General features: G+C 36.3%; 1 protein-coding gene across 1 annotated transcript; it reads left to right on the top strand.

Annotated features, from left to right (window-relative positions):
• Positions 1–12,225: 12,225 nt before the first annotated feature.
• LOC135695352 (uncharacterized) lies at positions 12,226–20,732 on the top strand. The gene is made up of 3 exons (XM_065214420.2): positions 12,226–12,430; positions 17,772–17,931; positions 18,376–20,732. Exon 3 carries the CDS (start codon positions 18,383–18,385, stop codon positions 20,024–20,026), a length of 1,644 nt encoding a protein of 547 aa, XP_065070492.2. The 5' UTR covers positions 12,226–12,430; positions 17,772–17,931; positions 18,376–18,382; the 3' UTR covers positions 20,027–20,732.
• The last annotated feature ends 23 nt before the right edge of the window (positions 20,733–20,755 follow it).

The raw sequence follows: 20,755 nt of genomic DNA on the forward strand, positions 1-20,755 counted from the left end.
CAAATCGAGACTTGGCTTGAAGCGAGGGTATGCTTTGGAGTAGAGGTGTCAAGTGATGACGTCAGAAAAATCTACTTTTAGAATTTTTGAAATTTTTTCCATAACCTGAAAGAGCATCATGAAATACCTCTTAATCTGCAAAATCAGTTAAAAGTATTACGAATTGGCTGAGATATGACCAGATGAGCACATGCTCTGGCCCCAGTTCATAACTTCATGAATTGAGCAAATATACCAGTAATCCGTTAGCAAACTTCAAATCTTATATTGGCCATAGCTCACCCGATTTTTGACAAATTGAACTGATTCTGCAGATATGGGAGTACTATATGGCGTTCTTTCGGGTTATGTTGTCAAAATTCGAAAATTCTAACAATAGTTTTTGAGTCAAACATACACGATACTAAAAATTCAGAATAAAAAATTAGTCATGGCACCATTTTTACAATTAAATTGGAGACAATTTAACATTTACTTCTGAAGTTGTTGTGCAATTTCTTTATGTACCTTGCTTTATTGTCGCCAGTTTCGTCTGTATAATTGTTTTTTTAAAATTCTATATAGTTGAGTTTGGTTTCTTATGATTCTGTATAACCAAAAAGTCACAATGATTCTTATATGTTCAAGAATTTGGTTTTCTATTATAATTTCTATTAAAAATGTGCAACTCTGAGTTTTCCTTAAAAATTCCTGAGCTTTAGCCAGAGCCCTTTTCTCCCTACCGTATCAAATGCTATTGTTGTTGATTATCAGATAATAGCATTCCATCTGGTCTGTTCTTCATTCTAAATATTTGATAGTGCACCAATGTTGCCAAAAGTCCACCAAAAATTGATCAATGATACAGTAATGTTTATAAAATGGTAGCGATAATTGTTTCACAATAATAGTCTAACATACAATTTGCATTATGAGTTTATATTTCAACAGTTCAATTCTCTGTCACTTTTTTGGTTACTGGTAAAAAGTAGATAAATTAAATGGCAAAGCCTCACATATAAGAACTTGTTGAAAATTGTTTGGCTGAACAGGTCCTTATATTTTAGAGTATTAAAAAAGCAAATTTCTGCCGGACGGTTCTTGAATCCCTAGGTTCTTACAAGCGAGTTTTTACAGTAATTCATTCTTCTTAGAGCCTTTTATTAAGTACATATGTAAAAACTTTTCAAACTTCAAAGACAGTTATTTGCAACGGACTTTGGTCTTTTGCTTTTATCAATTGGGTTAATCATACCAGTCAGTTGTGTTTCAGGAGAAATACCTGTCTTAAGAGCGATGCTAAAGCCTTTTGTTGATATCCCTATTTTTTTGCTTGATCCAGGCTTTAGATTCTCATTCATTATACTGTCGAGTCCTGGAGATTTACTATCACTGATATTAGAAATTATGTATCTCGTCCTCTTTGAAGAAATTAGTTTAACTTAGAGTCATATTCTGAATTCAAAGCAAGCTGATCATCTTCACCTTGATTAAGTTTTCGAAAATCTTCAAATAAAGCAAATAATGATAACATCTTAAGAGCTCTTGACTCTCATTTTTAATCAGTCAGCATTTTAGCTCCACCATGAATTCAACACAGGTGGTCTTATTTTCACTGTAATTGATTAACCAAAATTGAACCCAGATTCAAATCTGTATTTCATGCTATTTTAAATTAATGTTTTATGAATATCATTCAGTTGTGTTTTTGGGAGAAATTGCTACACTGTACTTGCCACACCTCTTAAAGACCAACATTTTCACCAATTGAAACAAATGATAACCAACTACATACTGTAGAAAAACAAAACCAGAGCATTTGAGTGCCTGCTCGGCACCAGTATTTCTTTTTAGTAGTTTTCTATGATGTAATAAAACGATTCGATAATAAGATGGCACAGCTTCTTTACCGGTCTATTAAGGGGGCCAGAACTCCTGCCATTTACTTCTCCGATCCCCCTTTTTATGCTCCTGGACTTAATTCATATGAACACCGACCTTCGCTCTGTAAGCTTCGCTCTGTGTGCTGTTGATGTGATTTGTGTTTAAATTTTGCCTGTCAATAGACATTTGACTGTACGTGAATCACGAACCCAAATGAGGTTGGTTTGCAGGAAATATTCAAGGAAAATGAGAAAATTCCTATTTCATTTACTTTTCAGTGAGTTTGCCAGTGCCTGTAAATTTTTAATCATGTTGTATTTCAGTCAAACATTTATATTTTTAACATTTTCAAATTTTAATTTTACAAAGTTTTGTCATTGATATCATTGAATATACTTATACCCCTGTCTTACAATGTCCAGCAGCAGAAAACGCCACCAAGAAGATCATGAGGGGCGTTTGCTAGTTTTGTACTGTATCGTATCAGATTCAGCGTATTACCAATTGATCTTGTCTTCTCTATAGTTAATTGAAGATTCAGGGAAAAGAACATCAACAAAATCTGGATGCAAAGGGTGAGGCTAAAGATGCATTGTCGCTGATTTCAAAGACTTACTAATGAGTTTGAAAGTCACAGCAACGACAAACAATAGTTGACAGTCAAATTGAAAAGAAATTTGAGGATATGGAAGACCTTCCTGACAGCGCACAAATGACGTTGATTGAAAACCGCTCAAAGCTTCTGTAAGCTCCACTAGAGAAAGAAAAAGCTGCGAATCGAATAACTTGAGAGAAAAGAACGATAGGAGAAGGAAAAAGAGAAAGAAATGAAACTGAAAAGAATGTAACTGGAAATGAAAATAAGAAAATCCACACGACTTCGACGCAACGATCCACAGCAAGCAATCACAATCTAAGCGATCAACTTTGTAATGAAGCAAAATAAGTTGTGTCTGGATAAGAAATAATTGGTATCAACTTTTCTGTCGCTGGCGACTATCTATAAGAATGGGAAGGAAAGAAACAGCTGGTTAACGGGCGCTACTCGCAAATACGCGACGGACTATCTACATCAATGTATTAGGAGAAGCTGAGGTACGTTTGATCAACAAGAACGGCACAAACGATCCGGTTAAGCTCGAGGAAAAACGTTGAAAACACCTCATGGTATCAATAATCTAGTCAAAGCTACCAAAACATCCTTATAAAACAGAACAGATTTAGATAATAAGAATGTGATGTTTCACGAGGCCAAGCTTTATACTATCTCAGCTACATTTAGATATTGAAAATATGTAAATTGCTACATCTTTTGTCAGTCATTGTATTTCTGAGATATGACTTAAATTTTTCTTGAACAGAAAATGATCATTTTGCTGAAGATAAATCTTTGCGAGCTTCAAGACATCTGGAAATATCATGTTAATGGTGAATTTAAGTGCCCACAAAAAATTCATTCTTGCAGCATTTGTGGACTTTCGTCTGACCTATCAAAGGTTGCGTCTTCCTGCCTTGAAGCAAGCAAGACAAGCTCGCGACCAGGAATGTGCGAGAGGTTTAGAATGCCGTTTTTAGATGCTAAATAGATTTCTAGTTGTTGAACCTTGCGAAAAAACACAGCGTGAAAACATTAACCCTAGCTGTTCAGTAGAATGCCAGTACTATTTCACAAAATTGTTTGATAAAGAATCTCTAGCAATGAGAGCTAGAAGATTTCAGCACAATTTCAAGTTTCTTCTTTACAATTTCTCAAAATATTTTGGAAATTGACAAAAATAATATGATAACGAACTGTTTATTTTACTTCAGAATGTTCACAGCGAAAAGAAAATAACGAAACAAAGAGAAGGAAAGTTCGGCCAGGCCAGAAATTTGGCCAAACCAAGACTTTTCTTGATCTGATCTCACCCCCTGGATTATAATACCGATAAAATTAGCTGACGGTACTTGGTATCCGCTATTAACTCCAGGGTGCATTTAATCAAAAGGTTTCGAAGACGGCAGCTGGAGGGGGACTTTGCACTGAACACTGGTTGTGTCATGGCTTGTAGTGTTGTAAAAGTAATTGCAAAGAGGTGTGTAATCAACGAAACACACATTCTCTAATTTCAAGAACCCTTTTACTGCTTTAATATATGTACAAATGTTTATGATTGCTAAATACGCTTAAAAACTTTGGATTTTATCCTTATTAGTTAGTCACTAGCACGTCAAGAGGTAACAAAGCAGCTTATATGTAATTTGTTTCAGGCCTAAATTTGATAAAAACAATTCCATCCAAGCAAGGTTTACATCTTTGTCTAAACAAGGCTGGTCTCTTCTTCGAATTTCTCTTTCCTATCCCATTTAAATTTTTGATTCAAGTAGCTATCTTTTCTTTCTTCAGGATCTTCAAAGTTATCTAAAAGTGATTCGACACTGCAGTATCTCTTCAATTGCTTTGGGGCGTACTTGAACTTACTATTTCTAAAATTTCGTTCTAGAAATTGAAGACGCAAACGCCTTTGTCTTATTTCGAGATCTACTTTCTGCATTTCTTTTGATAAAAGTTTCCCTTCAACATGTTGATGTTCGCTTATCATCTTCAAAGTTTGCAAAAGGCTGGCCGAATTAAAAATCTCATCCTGTACAGATTTTTCTTCTACTTCAAGAAGCTCATCCTCAATTGTGGAATGATTGGCAGAAAAGTTCAGAATTTCATCAGTCAAGTAAGCGCACATTAAATCTTTATATAGTAATTGATCGACGGTATCGGAAAGTTTATCGGAAACCTCCTTGTAGGATGCCCAAAGATCATTTCTTATAAGCAGATTGTGAGATTTCTGAGGCTGTCTTTGATTTTGCGCCAATGAATGTGCTGAATTTTGACGAAATGACCTTCCATCCTTAAATTCGTAATTTTCAACCTTTGACTCATAATTAGGATCCCTTGTTATTTCTTGCCTGCACTTGAAACTAGAAATACGCGAATTGTCATTCACAGAAACTTTATTTAAACTGTCAGTGGGCTTCAAAGAAAGTCCATTTTCAAGATGCACATTGCCATGACTTTTCTTCAGGTTACTTCCCAGCGCATAATCAGGCCGCAATTCATTTTTACGAGTTAAAAATGCTAGAACTTCACGATCATTTTCCAGTAGTGTTGGTGATTTGTCTTTTTCTCTAACACCTTCTGTAATATAACTGATATTATTTTGTTCTTTATGCCTGCTCTGTTGACAAATTCTGTCGTGACTATTGTTGCTTGCCTTCATACGTCCATTTAAATCTTTTGCAGGTACATTATTCAAAATCACCTGCTCCTGCAGATCTTTGCTTGACAACACTTTGTTATTTGTTGCTAGGTATGTGGAGCACAACTGTAAATATGGCGACGCGATTTCTGAATTTTCAGAGCTTACTCCGCTGTCTTGCCGAGCTAATATTGCTGAGTCTTCCTCTAATAAACATGCCTTAAAAAGTCTGTCCTGTGGGGAATCCCCATCTATCGACTGCAAGCCACTGTCGTTATCAGTATCATGATCTTCAGCTTTTCTTCTTACGTCGCAAAAATTTTTATTTTCGTCATAAGCAGCATAAATTGGTGACTTGTTTCGCAGTTCTGCCATCCATTCCTCTCGTGATGCACTGAAATTCATCTTTTGTTTCCACCCTGTGAATTACCCAATGTTTTTTGCAAGCAGCGTTGTCTTGAAATGTTTCTTATTCAAATTTTTACGGTTGGATTGGCAAGTTCCCCGTATTCCTCCACTACTATACCTCACTTTCTCCACATTTGATTAAATTAAAGGGCAGCTGTTTATGCCAGGTCAGTCAACTCATTAACGATGTGTGAAAAACGGCGGTGCCAATATCGTAACAGCAACAAGATTACAGCCTTTTTGCTATATGTTGCCTTAAAATGCATATAATTGCCAATGTATTCTGACTTGTGCCTCTTCTCTTGCTTCTTGGCTGTTTCCTTGTCTTTGTTTTTCCAGCATTGGTGCAACAAAATATTCACTATCTACATATAGGCCAGTTTTGTTTTAAACCTTGATTGCATTATATCTCACTTGTCCCCAGTCCCTGTCGCCTTTATTCTTTCCAGCAAAGTTTTAGCAGCTTTGTAAAGAGGAATAAACTGGTTCTCCTTTCAGTTTCTTTCAAAATTAGAATTGTTTCTACTCATTGGCAGTGGTAAACATAGCAAGTGAGCGACTTGTATATATTTTCAATCTCTTTACTTCCAGTGTTGAGTAGCCTGCGCGAATTCTCAACTTCCTGGTGGTCTTTCTATTTAATTATTCATGTGAAATACAGAAGGCATATTTCATTGGATAAAAAGTCATCAATTATTTATCGATTTCGTCACATCGATAACGGCAGTTTGTAGGAGTTTTACAGAAATGGATAAATAATTGTAGTTTTCATCAGTGAACGTCTATAAGCAACGCGGTTGAGATTGAAGACAAGTTTAATCTGCCAACGTTCCTCTGATCAGTCGAGTGTATTCTAAGATTCACACTAGGTTTAGACTTCAATTCTCATTTAAAAACAGAAATGTAACATGCTGCTATTCTGAACCTATACTGCAATCGGTCACATATCAGTTATTAGATTTTATAAATTTCATAAAAAAAAATTCACCTTAATAATGTTGGCTAGATTTTTACAAAAAATTCATGGTATTGGTATACCACTGACAGCGGCAGTATCTTTATGAGCGATAAATGTGTGAGTGAACCTAAAACGGGAAAATGGAAAGATTTCATTCCAATATGCATCCATGATGATATAAAACAAGAGACAGGAAAAGGGCCAGAAATTATCAAGCCTAAATCTATAAACTATCTTTTGTATCATCTTTTGTATTATCTTTTTATAATAGGCTAAATTACAACCAACATTAGCTAAAAAAAGTTAATGAAACCACGTTATATTACCTAACATTAGCTTGTGTCTATAAACAGAGAAAATCGATCTTTCTTTGAATCAGAATGCTCCTAAAATTTTACTTCAAGTAAATGAAGATGAATAAGAGTTATCTCCTTTGCAGTGAACATGGGAATTGAATAAAAGAGATCTGTCATTGTGGAAAATAGCCAGGCTTTAAGGATGGGGCAAAGATATATGTTATACTTACAGGTATAGCAGCAGTTATAAGGCCCATTATGCTGACAGATAATTAAAAAAAAGACAAAAGTAGTGATGGTATGGTTCACAAACCGTACAAACAAAATCTGTTATCCTGACTGCGGCTCTGGTATCCAGGGTAATATACATTGTAAAAAGTTTATTATTTCATTTTTATTTAACAAATTTATATTTCTACACCATATCCTATCAGAAATTAAAGTGCAAGTTATGAATAAGTAAAAAGCTAATAATGCACGACAGAATTCAAAAATTAGGTTGCAACTTTGATTGAATTTAAGGAGACGTCTGATCTTCCAGAGAGTCGTGTTTTACTTTGGGTTTACTGAGCTCTTCAAATTTGTTTTTAATTTTCGTTTGAACTGATTGAGCGAGTGATACACGCCATATAGCTTAGATGGTGGAAGAATGTTGTTCAGTTTTTCAACGCATACAAATCACTTGTTACTTTTCCTTTCAAAGATTCTAAGTGTTCCTTCCAGTTGAGATTATCGCCCAAAATAATGCCTAGAGATTTACTTTTTTACACGGTCTATTTCTGTTTCATCTAGTTTGAGAAGCTAGAGAGGCAATCAAATTTATTCTAAGTGGATTGCCGATAAGCATAAGCTTGGTCTTTTTAGGACTTTTTCTTATATTATTGATGCTCATCCACTCACAAATATTTTGTAGTTCCTCTTTCATCTTTCGGGTAAGCTCTTTCTTGTTATCAGAGACAATTGTCGCGAGCGTATTATCAGCATACAAGCTTGCCTTATCAGCATACATTCTTCAAAAGCGCTAAGGTATATGATGAAGAGAAGGGGGCCTAGGCATGAGCCTTGGGGAATGCCACAGGTTACTCCAATAAGTTTTTGGAACATTGATTTTTGAGAATCAAAGTTATGAAGCCATTCATCCTTCATCGGTATTTCTACTAAAGACGCGATAGTTGAGTGTAGCTTAAAAAACGCATGCTGATTATTTATTAGCAGTTGTTTCTCTTTGAAATAGTCAATTAGCTGATGGTGAACTATCTTTTCCGGAATCTTCGTAATTATGGAAAGAAAAAACTAGGCCTGTAGTTATACATGTCCTGTATTGCACCTGACTCAAAGATTAGGGTCACCCTTCCAGATATCTGAGAAAATAGATGCAGTAGTTTGTTTCAATTAGTTTAATACATTAAAGGATCTCGTTGTCAACTGTACATAAATTGTTCTTTATTTTCATCATTGAATATTATTGAAAAACTATTTAGCTGGTTGTGGAACAACTTCAAAATTGCCGTTGAATTAATAATAATAATAATATTTCTCGTTAAATCTCCGTTTCGAAGCAGTTACTATACCACAAACACAGAATTGCCAGGAATTGGATATGGCTTTGGAGTGGTTAGCAAATCTTTGGCACGTTTGAACAAAACTGTATGAGACTTCATTTAACTGTACGAGACTTCATTTAACTGTACGAGACTTTTTTGACTAGCTAAGAAACTTCCCTTAGAAACTTTTCAATAGTACAGTTGACATCCGCTATCTCGACTGCCCGCTATCTCGAACATTTGCTATTTCGAACCAATTTCTGTTTCCCTTGGTTTTGCTGTAGGGTTACGTATAGAAAAAACGTTCGTATTCTCGACTACTCGCTGTTTCGAATATTCGTTATGTCGGACCGTTTTCTGTTTCCGCTCGACGAAAAGTGTTCGCTATCTCGAACTTTTTTGTTTTTGGTTATGTAAGAAAATTAAAAATACGAGTAAAGAATCTGTTTAAACGGCAGATGAAAGTTAACAGATAAAAAAAGTGCTATAATACAATTTAAATGTTCAAATCAATGGATCAAGGGGTAATCCCAAGTTTAATGGCAAAGAACCGAACAGTTTTGGTGCAGAAATGCATCAGAGCAATTGATCAATAAAAGTCTCTACAAAAAATTAGCATTTGGATGCAATGGATATATTAACCGCATCGTGGTCTATAGTATCTGAAACGACAATCGTTAACTGCTTTGCCAAAGCTGACCTTTCTTTTGAAAATCAACACCAGACAGCATCAAAGAAAGATGACCCTTTTAAAGACTTGGTGGAAGAATTGACGAAACTACGAAAAGGAGATCAAGAAATTGCTCTAGCCAACACAAGTGCAGAGGAATTTATTGACTGCGACGACCAAGTCTTAGCAAGAGCAGCATTGCCAAATGAAGATGAAATCATAGCTGAGCTAATTAGTGAAGAAGTTGAGGACAGCTAAGAAGACAGCCAAGAGGACAGTCAAGAAAGCAACGACAACCCTTTGACAAAGCCAACAACGGACGAAATAAGAGATGCGATGGAGGTAATATCAAGATATTGCCTATTCTCAGAGAATGGAGAAGTGCTCCGTGAGCATTTCGTTAAAAATATTGGGGTCATCCGATAACTCGAACATTCGCAATCTCGAAAATTTTTCGTTTCCCTTAAGAGTTCGAGATAGCGGATGTCAACTATAATGGTAATATGTGTAGAATGTTCAACAGTAGTTGCCAAGAAGGGCTTGCCTGCTCTTGAAACTTTTTTTTCGAGTTTTCATTGGAAAAGTCATGAACGGGTAGAAACACTCATGGGCGAAAACAATACTTATAGTTGCTGGCAAATAAATGAAGTGATTTTTCAAAGATGACGAAGAGGCCCCTGTTTCTTTCACTAAAATTAAAGTAAAAAAGCAAATTCTGATATTCAATGAAAAAAATGCGCCGAAAAAGTCGTTGCCTTCTTTCAGCATACACGGTAATTTCTCGAGAAGAATTCCTCTTGAGCCGAAATTGAAGGTATTGGCAGGGATAGATTAGGCGAACGGGGGTAGGGGGTGCGACACCCCCCCAATATTTCTGTGACCTTTGGTAAATTTTGTTTCATTCGGTAAAAATCATCTTTTGGTAGTCAGTAGTAACAAAGGAACGCCAATATTTTATATTCTTTACCTTCTAATCAGTAGCGTAGCGAGAGGGGCAAAAGAGGCGGCCATCCCCCCCCCCCCCAATGCTCAGAAAGTTTCTGAAAAACTGCAAATCTGCAATGGACTTCAGACAATATCTAAAAGCTGCAAGCAAAAGACTGTAAGAAATATTCTGAAATTTATGTCCTTAACGTTCTTTGGACATTCTCGAGAAAGTAGAAACTAGGATTCGAAAGCCCTCGAATCCTTGAAAAAGCTGGGTTCTCAAATGCTTGTCGGGGATATTGCAAATTTTGCTCCAAGGAGAACCGACTAAGTTTGAAACTTTGAATACTGTTTATTTTTTTAGCTACTTTGGAAAATCAGTTTTTACACGAAGAGCTTGTTACATAATTCAGAATATAAAAGTTAGAGAAATTGTGAAAGAAATAGACAGTTGTAGAATAAGGCCAGTCAAAAAAAGCTACATATGATTGTTTTTGTGTTTGATTAGACACGTAAAAAAGCCATAGCTTTTCCAGACGCATTTACAAAATTGGGTGCTTTTCCAAATTCTTAAGGATGTGGTCTGCAAACTTTTCTCCTCTTTGCCTCAAAAATCTTCCATACCTGGCTAAGCCACTGCTTCTTATCTTCTTTACCTTAAAGTTAAAACCAGATTTGAAAAATCGGCGTTCTAGAAAATACCAGCGATCTAAAGAGTGCGGCACCAAAATCCAATTAGTGTCTAGCACCCCCCCCCCCCCAAAATCATGGTTGTTGCCCAAATCCGTCCCTGGGTATTGGGCAGCCATGTACCCCACCAATCAAACTGCCCCGCCCAGAACAATCGTGGTGATTTAATTGTGTAAGTATGAAATGAGGTTTTCCCTCTTTAAGGTACTCTATCCAGATTTTACTCGTTCATTCATACTGCTAATGAAAGTAAACTGGCGTAGAAACAAAGTGTGCTCCCACCAATGAAATTGTAGTAACATCGGCCTATACTGAATGCTGAACCTGCGAACGACTTTGTCTTTGATTACCGCTCGGACGAAGGGCTTAAATTAGGATAGGAACTCTTTGTTGTTTTAAAATAGGAATCTACAAACAAAAAAACAACGGGATATGAACAAATGAAACCGCTTATTAGTAACGCAAACATTCGTTCTTAAAACTCCCGAGTATTTTCTGACGAAGCTAGGCCGCTTTCCATAGTTCAACAAATACACGATCATGGAGCCAAGATGACATCTTAACAATATGACCTGTATTGAAAACAGGACTGTTTTCATATTTGACAATTCAATATAAAAGACTATGAACGGTTATTAATTTCGTGGAAAGAAGCTAGCAACCTTTACAAAGCGAACGGCATATTTATTATAAACTATTTCATTCCAAAAACAGTTTGGCTATTGTTTCAAAATATTGAGAGCAATGAAACTTTTGACTGATGAGAAGAAAACTATTATGTTGCTCTTTTTGAAAACACCAAACAAATGCAACAGTATAATGCTGAACATCAAAGGTCCACTCAAATCGCGATTTAAACAGCAAGGGTTATTGTTTATGGCAGAATCTCAGCAATATTCATGATTTGAAGCAAACTGCCTTCAATGGAAGTTAAAAATTCCTATAAACATATAGAGTATTTCTTTGCTTGCCTTTTTTGGCATTTGAGGTATAGCAATCAAGCTCTCATCTTATTCATTTAATTTCACAGAGTTTTAGATTGATTGTTAGGTAACGGGAAGTAAATATAATGTATTAAGGAAACTAAAAGTTTAATTAATTCTTGTGTAAGACTAACGTTAGATAGAAATGAACTTGGGGTTTATATCATAGCTGAATTGCATAGCCATTTATTTAAATGTTGTTTCAAGTCCGTGGTGAAAAGCAAATATTTGGGGGTGGGGGTGGTTCTCAGACCACACCATCTCTGTGACATAACAGCGCTTTATGTTTTATTGATATCGCAATTTCATGCATCTTCGCTTCATCTCACCAACCCTCCCATCCCATAGCCACTGCACCACTGTTAAATTTACGATTGAAACCTACACCGACATACAAAGTTGTAAGACCGTAAAAATTTCGAGTTAATTTAATGTTATGTTTCTAAAACATTGCTCGGTAAACGGTCATCTCTAAGCCTCTATGGCTTAATAGGATGTGAATTCGATTTCTGTGCTCTAGATTCGCTAAGTCTTAATTACTGCAGCCGTATACATGGCTAGCAATCTTATTAAGCAACGTAAGACGACCAGGAGTTGGTCCGTGTTCCGCAATTTGTGGTCCGGAATTTATATAGCCGGGTATTTGTAGACTAGGAATGAACTCTCGCAATTCGCCTATCAAGTCTTTGTGGTGGTAGTAAAAGCGTATCGCTAGGATAAATGCTCGGTCTGGTGTCGTTAAATCTATTTGTACTTCAAGTCTGCTTTATAGGCGTTTGCTCTTAGATTATTGGTCGTATAAAGGAAAAGTCTATCTGGTTGGAAACAAGCATCGGGATTTGCGAATCGAAGGACTCTGTGAGTGCTTTCCTAACCAACTTGCTTTGCGTGCTTAAAGAGTGTTAATAAACAGATTTGATGCTATGATTCACATCACCGTAATAATATACTTTCCAATTCACAGGATTAAGATTAATGTGCAGTTAGCAATAATCTCTTTATTCTACAATATCAACTGAGCATTTTGTGTGAATTCAGGACAGTCTTGACAAAAGCTTATTGTTTCTGATACCTTTTGTGCATGGTTTATGTTCACTGAAAAGTGTGCTTTCTTTCTCTGTTCTTTAAATGTATAATATTTCAACATTCAAATATTACCGCGAAATGTGGGCTGGAACTTTATAAAGATTCCTTTCCGCGCTTGTTTCTTCGTGGAAACAATTTTGTTTAAACTTCCCTTTCAGTAAGTTGATATAAACTTTCTTATGCAAAAGCAGGTACTCTCTCTCTCTACGTACTAATGCTTATCTAAAAATATGATCAAGCACTGAAAAACAAGTTGTACGGGTCGTCTTTCAAAGATAAGTCAGTTAATGCCAGATAACAACGAGGCAATACTCATTTTGCAGCCACTTAATTGTCAACGTGCACTCGTTTTCATTAGAGTATGCGTTATAAAAATCGGCAACATATTTTTCTAAAGCAGAAGAAGCAAAATAGTTATAAATCGTTCAGTTTGATTTCCCTCATTCTAATTTTGTGCTTATTTTGAACCATTTTGAAAATGAATATCGAATATTTGGTGCTAAGGTGTGATTGCGGGTTCAATTTTATTGTGGTTGCGGGAACTGCTGTTGTAGATTTTGACAGTAATTTTGAAAGTGAGGACATACATGGGTTGGTAGCAGCAGTTATCTTCAAGAAGAATCTTTGGGATCTTTTAAGAAAAGAACAAATTTCTGACCCAAAATGTTTTTTTAGGACAAAATGAGTCGACTGTTGTTTGAGTAAACTGCTTCCTGGCGTTAATTTGCTTCAAATTCAAAGGGCAAACAATTCTTTCTTTCCATATACTTCCTTTCCCCGACAACCTGTTTTAAAAATCATATCGATTCGTTGATTTAGTCAGCCACACTATGCTATAACACCAGAAACTAAAGCAGTTAATAGTATGCCTACAAAGCTACAAAGGATTCTACAATCTAGATTATCCGTATGCTTGGTATTACATTATTTTGTATAAGAACAAGTAAATTAAGTTCAGGCTGACTGTTCTTAATTTTTTCGAAAATCTGAGGCTGGATTGTCCTCAATTTTTTCGAAAATTGATAGGGTGCAAGCTGTGTGACTGCTAGCTTTTTCATTCAGGCCCTCATTTGCCAACAAAGTAAATAAGACAACCTACATTTGCCGACAAGTTTGAATATTCACCGAAAAACACCCATACATGGCTAAAATCCTCACTTTTTTTATAAAACATTGTTCAAATTTACATTTTACAATAGCTCAGCCTCAGTATGCTCTTAATTTGTTCTTAACTTTGGCCAATTTTGAGGCTCGTGTTCTTATAAAATTGTTTTTATAAAAAAGAGTGTAGTATGCGACAACAAGATTATCGAAACAAGATCATTCATACTGGAGTTTCAGTGACTTTGTAATGTTTTTACTCGTCCACATTTCAAATGTCCATGAAAAAGAACAAGTTTAAATTAGTCCCATTTTTGCAGATACAAAGCATAGCGCAGACCTAAAAACATAATAACCGCTTGCTTCTCTTTTCAGATAACTCAAGGTTATAAAATTAGGTAATTGTATTGGGTCGAAGAATAGAAAATGCGAAATCTATATCAATAACCAGCGGTAACAAATATCAGCAATATGTAATTAAACATAGAGAAACATGGTAAATGAGATATGCGCATGCACAAAGAGACTTGATTAAAGATTTCGATTATGAAAATGCCTTTTCTCTGGGTTGGAGTCAAACACTGACTCAGTAGGCTTGAATAGAGCGATAACGAGGTTCTTTGGTATTTGTATTGACATGTGCAGCATAGACTCTCTTGGCAATTCAGCTGCTTATTAATTCCCAGCTTGAGCCTTCATGAACCTGTTGCAGTGGTATAATTTTAAAATGCATCGTTGTTTAGCGACCAGTTCAATTCCGACGAGTTGCTGTAAATGAATATCCAATGGATTCAGGGCCAAAAGACAAGTGGGTTAAAGGCTATAGTAATTTGCGGTTTACTGGTCAACACATTTCCATTATCTTTGCTCGTGTTTTGATTAGATTATTGATGAAACACCGTTGCAGAAATTCAGGAATTTACATACTCGCAGGTCGGTGGTGGTCGGTAGGGGAGAGGGGGGCCTTTCGATTGATTTACAAAATGTACTTAAAACCAAACAAAAATGTTCAATTGCCTTGCTCTTGGTTTTTAGCATGTTTTAGCCCCCTAAATCTGTAAGATGCTCCTTGCTTACCCCGAGGTGTAAGAAGTATTTTTGGCTTGAAAATCGACTTGTTGTGTTTTGTGACAAAACTATTCTGCACGTGTGTTACGAAAGCAAAGATGTGCGACATTATGGTTGCAAATGGAAATGTAGAAGTTGATGTTTCCACCATTCTCTAGGCCCCCGACCGGTATCTCCAGGCACCTGACGGATGTCGTACTCCCTAGCCTAGAAATACAAGCTACCCCACTGGCCATGCTTTAACACGTAGCGGTGAATCATAAGAAAAAATGCATTATCCAGGAGCATTGCCGACTTTGTTTGCCCTTTCTCCTATTTATTGCACCACATCTGTGTAAATTTGTTGTCCAATTGGTTTAGCGTAGATTATCGATATTTTGATGGAGATTAATAAGCACCATGGTAGATATTGGTTGCATTTATTGATGCCTCTGGACTATGCAGACAAAATGGTCATCGCCTTATTCAATAAATTTCAGAACCTTAATGCCTACCGCGGACGGTTCTATGTCTCCTTACCAGTATAATGTATTACTAGAAACGAACCAAACTTGCATGAATACGTCTGTCAGATTAAACTGAATTAAAAGGGATGATTTGGCTTTGCTAGAAACGGACAAGCTCAAAGAGAAACTTGATGAGCAAACGCTCAAAGAGATGGCCAAGAGCATCGTCTTGCATTTAAGAATGTTAAGCCCTCTCTCTGGACTTTTATGTTCTCATAAGTACAGAATTAACAAGGGTTGTTGGTGAAAAACACACATATAATTATATTCAGTCATGTCATCAATTTTATAACCATTGGAAAGGCCTCCATTGTTTCGTTTAGCTATTATAAGAAGATGATGCTTTTAAGTTCTAGCTTTTCTTTGAAACTAAGAAAGCAAAATAAAAAGCAGAAAATTTTTATTTCAATGATCACAGATTTAGGGAGTTATGAGTTATTGCTTCCTACATATTAGTTACATGTCAGCATAGAAACGGAAGAAAGAGCCCATGTTTTCTTTGTAAATGTACCACGAAAAGATGTGTTTTGTTTTGTTCACGAAGAGAAGTGATAGAAAAGGTAAAAGAAGAAAGAAAAGATGCAAATGAGTTGGTATGAGAGCTTCTTTTCATTGTAGCGACTATGTGATGAGATAATCTAGTTAACCACATCATAGTGACCACATAAGGCTTTTCGAAGGCCAAAGGCTTAAATCCAGTGTCGCGCAGTGAAGAAATGGCTTGTTGTCGTAGCCGTGAGTGCCAGGATTAACAAAAATCTCTCACAATTTGAACAAATCCCCTTTTGTGGCCGAGGATTTCATTCTGTCGCGTTCGCACATATTAATCGTTTTGTTTCCTGTAATCCTCAATTTTTTTGCATAATCCAACAAGATTTCTGTATTTGGATAAAACAAGGTTTTAAAATCGAAAGATCTATGTCACCTATCTCTCTTTAGATATGGCTACCCAATTTGGAGCAGGAGTTCCCCGCGCCTTCTTTCAGACAGCGTTTCAGGCAACTTGAATTACTGCGGCATTTTTATGAAAAGCAAATAAGAAATACCGATATTCTCAAGCTAAGCCTGAATTCCATTAAAAGCCTTGTGCAAACAAGCTTCCTATGAGACAGCATTATTCCAAGATCGTTACCTTTTGCTTTGTTGGTCAACCCAAAGTCCATTGAATCTCATTTTTGACGATATAAAAATCAAGCAAAATGCAGACGCCACTCTTGTTTAAAGCAGACAGTCTTGGTGAAATTTAGAAGAGGTATTTTCAGATAATTTTACCTTAACTTGTTTGTCTGCTGATGCGAGTCTAAAAAAGTAAAAACTGTGTGTTAATAGTCTACACCAAAGGCCAGTGATGAAGATCCAGGGCAAACAACGTAATGTTAACCCATCAAGTCTTTCCGAACTTCGATCAAGATATTCAAAATCAGCGCCCCAAAAAGCATTTCCCATTCTACAACATATTGCTGCTTCAAAATTTTGTCATTGAAAAGAAGATTGAGGCGTTTTTTCCAAGTCATGGAACGATAAGTTTACGTTTCTCTCTTTTGTGTTTCAGTCGAATCTGATAATAGCACACTTTCTGGGGTCTTCAACTATGTAAATCGGGATTTCAGAATCCCTTTAACTGACGATAGTCTTTACAAACTTCTATTGCTTTCTCGACATTCCACAAGGGCTTTTACTTCTGTTGTTACGTAAGACTAGCGCCCGGCGGGCTCTGCCAGTTGGTACATATTTTATCATGTATGTCCCTGAAAGTAACAGCCGGACTTTAATCTTTGATTCTGCGTTGCATAATATGTACCCTATTCTATGACTTTACCAAAATTTTGTAACCCTTTTCACTGAGAAAATTCAAGCTTGAGCAGATATTTTTGAAACCGATACATGTAAGAACCATTCTATTTCTTAAACTTATATCTAAAGGGCGTACAGGAACGAGTGGTTACTATTTATAGGAACGCTGGATGATGGTCTTCCTATATTTAAATATGATGTTACGAAGTTTTTGTAACTATGTGCTGTCGTTTTTATGATCTTGTTTAACATGCAGAAAACACGGAGCCAGCAAGAGGCGATGTTATGTGACCTTTGCATCTTGATGAGTTTACTGACTCCGTGTTTTCTGCTCGTTAAACAAGATCATAAAAATGACAGACTAGCGAAAAATTCCTGGAAAAAAACAGGATCCTTTTTTATCCTAAAAATATTTTTAGAAATCGAAAATACATTTTATAAAGTATTTTCAAATAAAAGTTAAATTTGCGGAAGGGTGATTATAATAATTTGATAAATAATAGCATTCCGGATTGGCCAAGACTATGAATTTCCGTTCTCCGTCCAGACAAGATGATGTTACGATATTGTCTTTCAGGTGTTAAGTTCTCAGAAAAATAATGATTGATGGATTAGGCCTTGATCACACGACTCTTTCCTTTTAGGTTGAGGTTACCTAGCGTCATATTGGTAGCAATCTCAACGCAATTTCGGCAGGTAAATGGTTTTCTTCAGTCCTACCAAGCTTGTTAATATGCAAGCCTTTCATTCAAGAAAAGGATGACACCAAAGAGGCTAAACGACGTTTTCCCGAAGGAGACAGTGGTGGGTTTTAATTGTTCTTCATTTTGTTTCAACATACAATCAAAGCGGACTTTATCCACTCAAAAAAGATGAACTTGTTTGGAAAAAGCAGCTCTTAAGACAAGAAGCAAAACCCTGCTTGATTGGAAACTTTCGATTCTTTTTACTGGCGCAACTATGTTATTGTGCAAGAATTTTCGGAGATAATTAGAGTAGCAAAACGACTCTCAGAAGGCGATGGATTTGTTAGGGCATGCAATGCTTGCTTTTTCACTTCCTTTCGTGAATTTTAAAAACATTGTGCAACATTTACCTCAGCAAACTTTCACGACAGATTATGTGTTCTTTTAAATCAATCAGGTTTCTTGGTATTATTGTAATGCAAATTCATTTAGCTTTGACGAAACAAATAAATGCATTGCATCTCCGATAATGGCGCCTCTCAATGTTTTGTTTTGATTGCAGGTTAAACATGGCTACATTTGCTTTGAAAGTATCCGTAGATGGGGTTAGATATGCTATACAAGGCGTGAGCAAAGAAACCTCTAGGAAGGAGATATTGTGCACAGTCGCCAAGTTTAAGACAGCCGACCAGCTAGCAGATCTTCAAGTGGCCTTGGCCAAGTTAGACAGCACCATAACATTGGTGAAGTTCCAGAAGGCAAAGGAAAACACACGCGAGGAGAAACGTGGCTACACGAAAAGGTCAAAAAAGGCAACCGCATCATCCCAGCAAATATCTACCAGTGAATATGACCAACCAACTCACCTTCGTAGGAGAACAACAGCGTGTAGTCAATCGTTTAACGATAAAATCAGTAAATCGAAAAAGCAAACAAAAATCGAAAGACCACGATCATTCGCCGCATTTGACGCAGACAAAAAAATAACGTGGAATGAATTAAAAAAATATTTGAGTGTTCCATTTGAGGAAAAAAGTCCTAAATCAGAAAACTTCGATGAAAGAGGAGCTCGTGATGATTCAGACTTAGAAGTAGCCAAGGCGAGTAGCAGGAAATTGAGGAATCTAAGAAAGAAAATTGTTTTAGACGATGCAGACGGGACATCAGTGTTTACAATTAAGAGAAAGGCTGAGAAAGAAAGCCGGAAGATTCGGAATAAACTGAAAAATGATAAATTGCAAAATCGGTTTGCCATCATGAAAGAAAATCTAACAACTTATTTTATTGACAATCAAAATTTGATTGAAGCAAAAATTTGCAAGAATAGGGACTTCAATAACAATTTAAATGCTGAAGTAGCAAATCAGCAAGACTGTTGTGAAGTAAGTGGGGGGAAGCAGGCTGACGAAGATTTTGCAGAAGGAGAGACGGACAGCGGCTTACCGTCCATAGACTGCGAAACATCTTCCCTGGACACAATATCACGGGACGAGTTAGTTAGTCTCGAGCAAAATGAAACGGATAGAAATCAAAGCGAGCAGCAGGATGATTCAGGTTTTGACTGTAACAGCATCAATGACGTGATAGCCAGGCCGAACTTTTGTAGCTGCACTACGTTGCAAGATGCAGACAATTCGTCGAATGTGAGCGGAAGCAGATTACGAGAAGAAGAGAAGGAAGAAGTCAGTGCGAGTAGCCTTAAGCAAGAGGATGATGCTGAAGATCCTCTCGATGACATGGGACAATACTTTATTGAAAGAATTTTGTTAATGCTCGATCAAATTTCGAAAATAGATGAAGAGCTATTACACAAAGAGCTTCTTATTTCACAACTTGAATTTCAAACTCGCATTGTCTCTGAAGACTTTGACCAAGCTGAAGATTATGAATTTGAAAGCGACGAAGAGAAATTGATAACCGACCTTGAGGAAACTGAAAAATTTTTGACTGCTATCACAAACTTGCATTATTACCAAAATGCAGCTGAAAGAGAAATGATCTCGGAACTATCGAGTTTAGAGGCAGCCATAAAAGAGAAGAAGCTGAAATTGCAGTCTTTGGAAAAAAGACTGTTGCGGCGCGAACTGAAATGGTTTCCAAAGCATTTGAATGTTTCTGATGAAAAACGTCGCATTATTACAAACATGTATCTGAAGGAGGAAGTCATAGAAACTTGCAATATGGTTGGCGATCAGGCTATCAGTCTAGTTTGATAATCTTGTAATTTATTATCAGAATCTTCTATTTACGCAAGCAACACAAGTATTAACACTTTATCAATTGTCTTTATCACATGTAAATATTATTTTTGATAGAAATTTTAATAAAAACAAAGGTATTCCATAATCTAACGAATGCAAACGTTGTGCTGTATAAAGGTTTTTAACATTTATTTAATCGTAAAATGCTCATCTTTTGTTGAAATGTTCAAATTCTACCCACTCTAGGCCAAGTCTGGTCTTTCTTGCTGTGCTGTTATTCAAGAGGAGCTTTTGCTGGCTTTTTCAGTTTTGATCCAAATTCAATGAATAATAATAATAATGAGAATAGTATGTTCCCGTCTCAATCAAAATCAAACACGCCAATTGCTGAAATTTCAGGCAATGTTACCCTTCGACTCAGTGAAATAAAACAAATCAATTTTGGCTGAAATTCAATTGAGACGTTCTATCAGGTCAGACGTTCTATCATGACACAGCGTTATCTTTTCAATATTCTTGGAATAAAGAAGTATTTGTAACTGTGAGTCGTGAAGTCATAGAAATTTCCATTCAGTTCAGACGCACGAGTGATTTCTCTGTCCAATAATTCTAACGGCATTTAATGAAATCCCACTTTAATGCAAGTGCAATAAATTCTACTTTCTTATGCAAAAATATAAATGTATAATACTTTTGCTGCTGAGAGAAAAGATCGAACTGAACTGATGCTAACGAGAAAGT

The sequence above is a fragment of the Rhopilema esculentum genome, chromosome 2 (assembly GCF_057945365.1).
Source record: "Rhopilema esculentum isolate cy_ngs chromosome 2, ASM5794536v1, whole genome shotgun sequence".
Classification (NCBI taxonomy): Eukaryota; Metazoa; Cnidaria; class Scyphozoa; order Rhizostomeae; family Rhizostomatidae; genus Rhopilema; species Rhopilema esculentum.

Bases quoted from the DNA above. Each gene is read 5' to 3' on its own strand.
- LOC135695352 (XM_065214420.2), top strand. From the start codon at position 18,383: ATGGCTACATTTGCTTTGAAAGTATCCGTAGATGGGGTTAGATATGCT.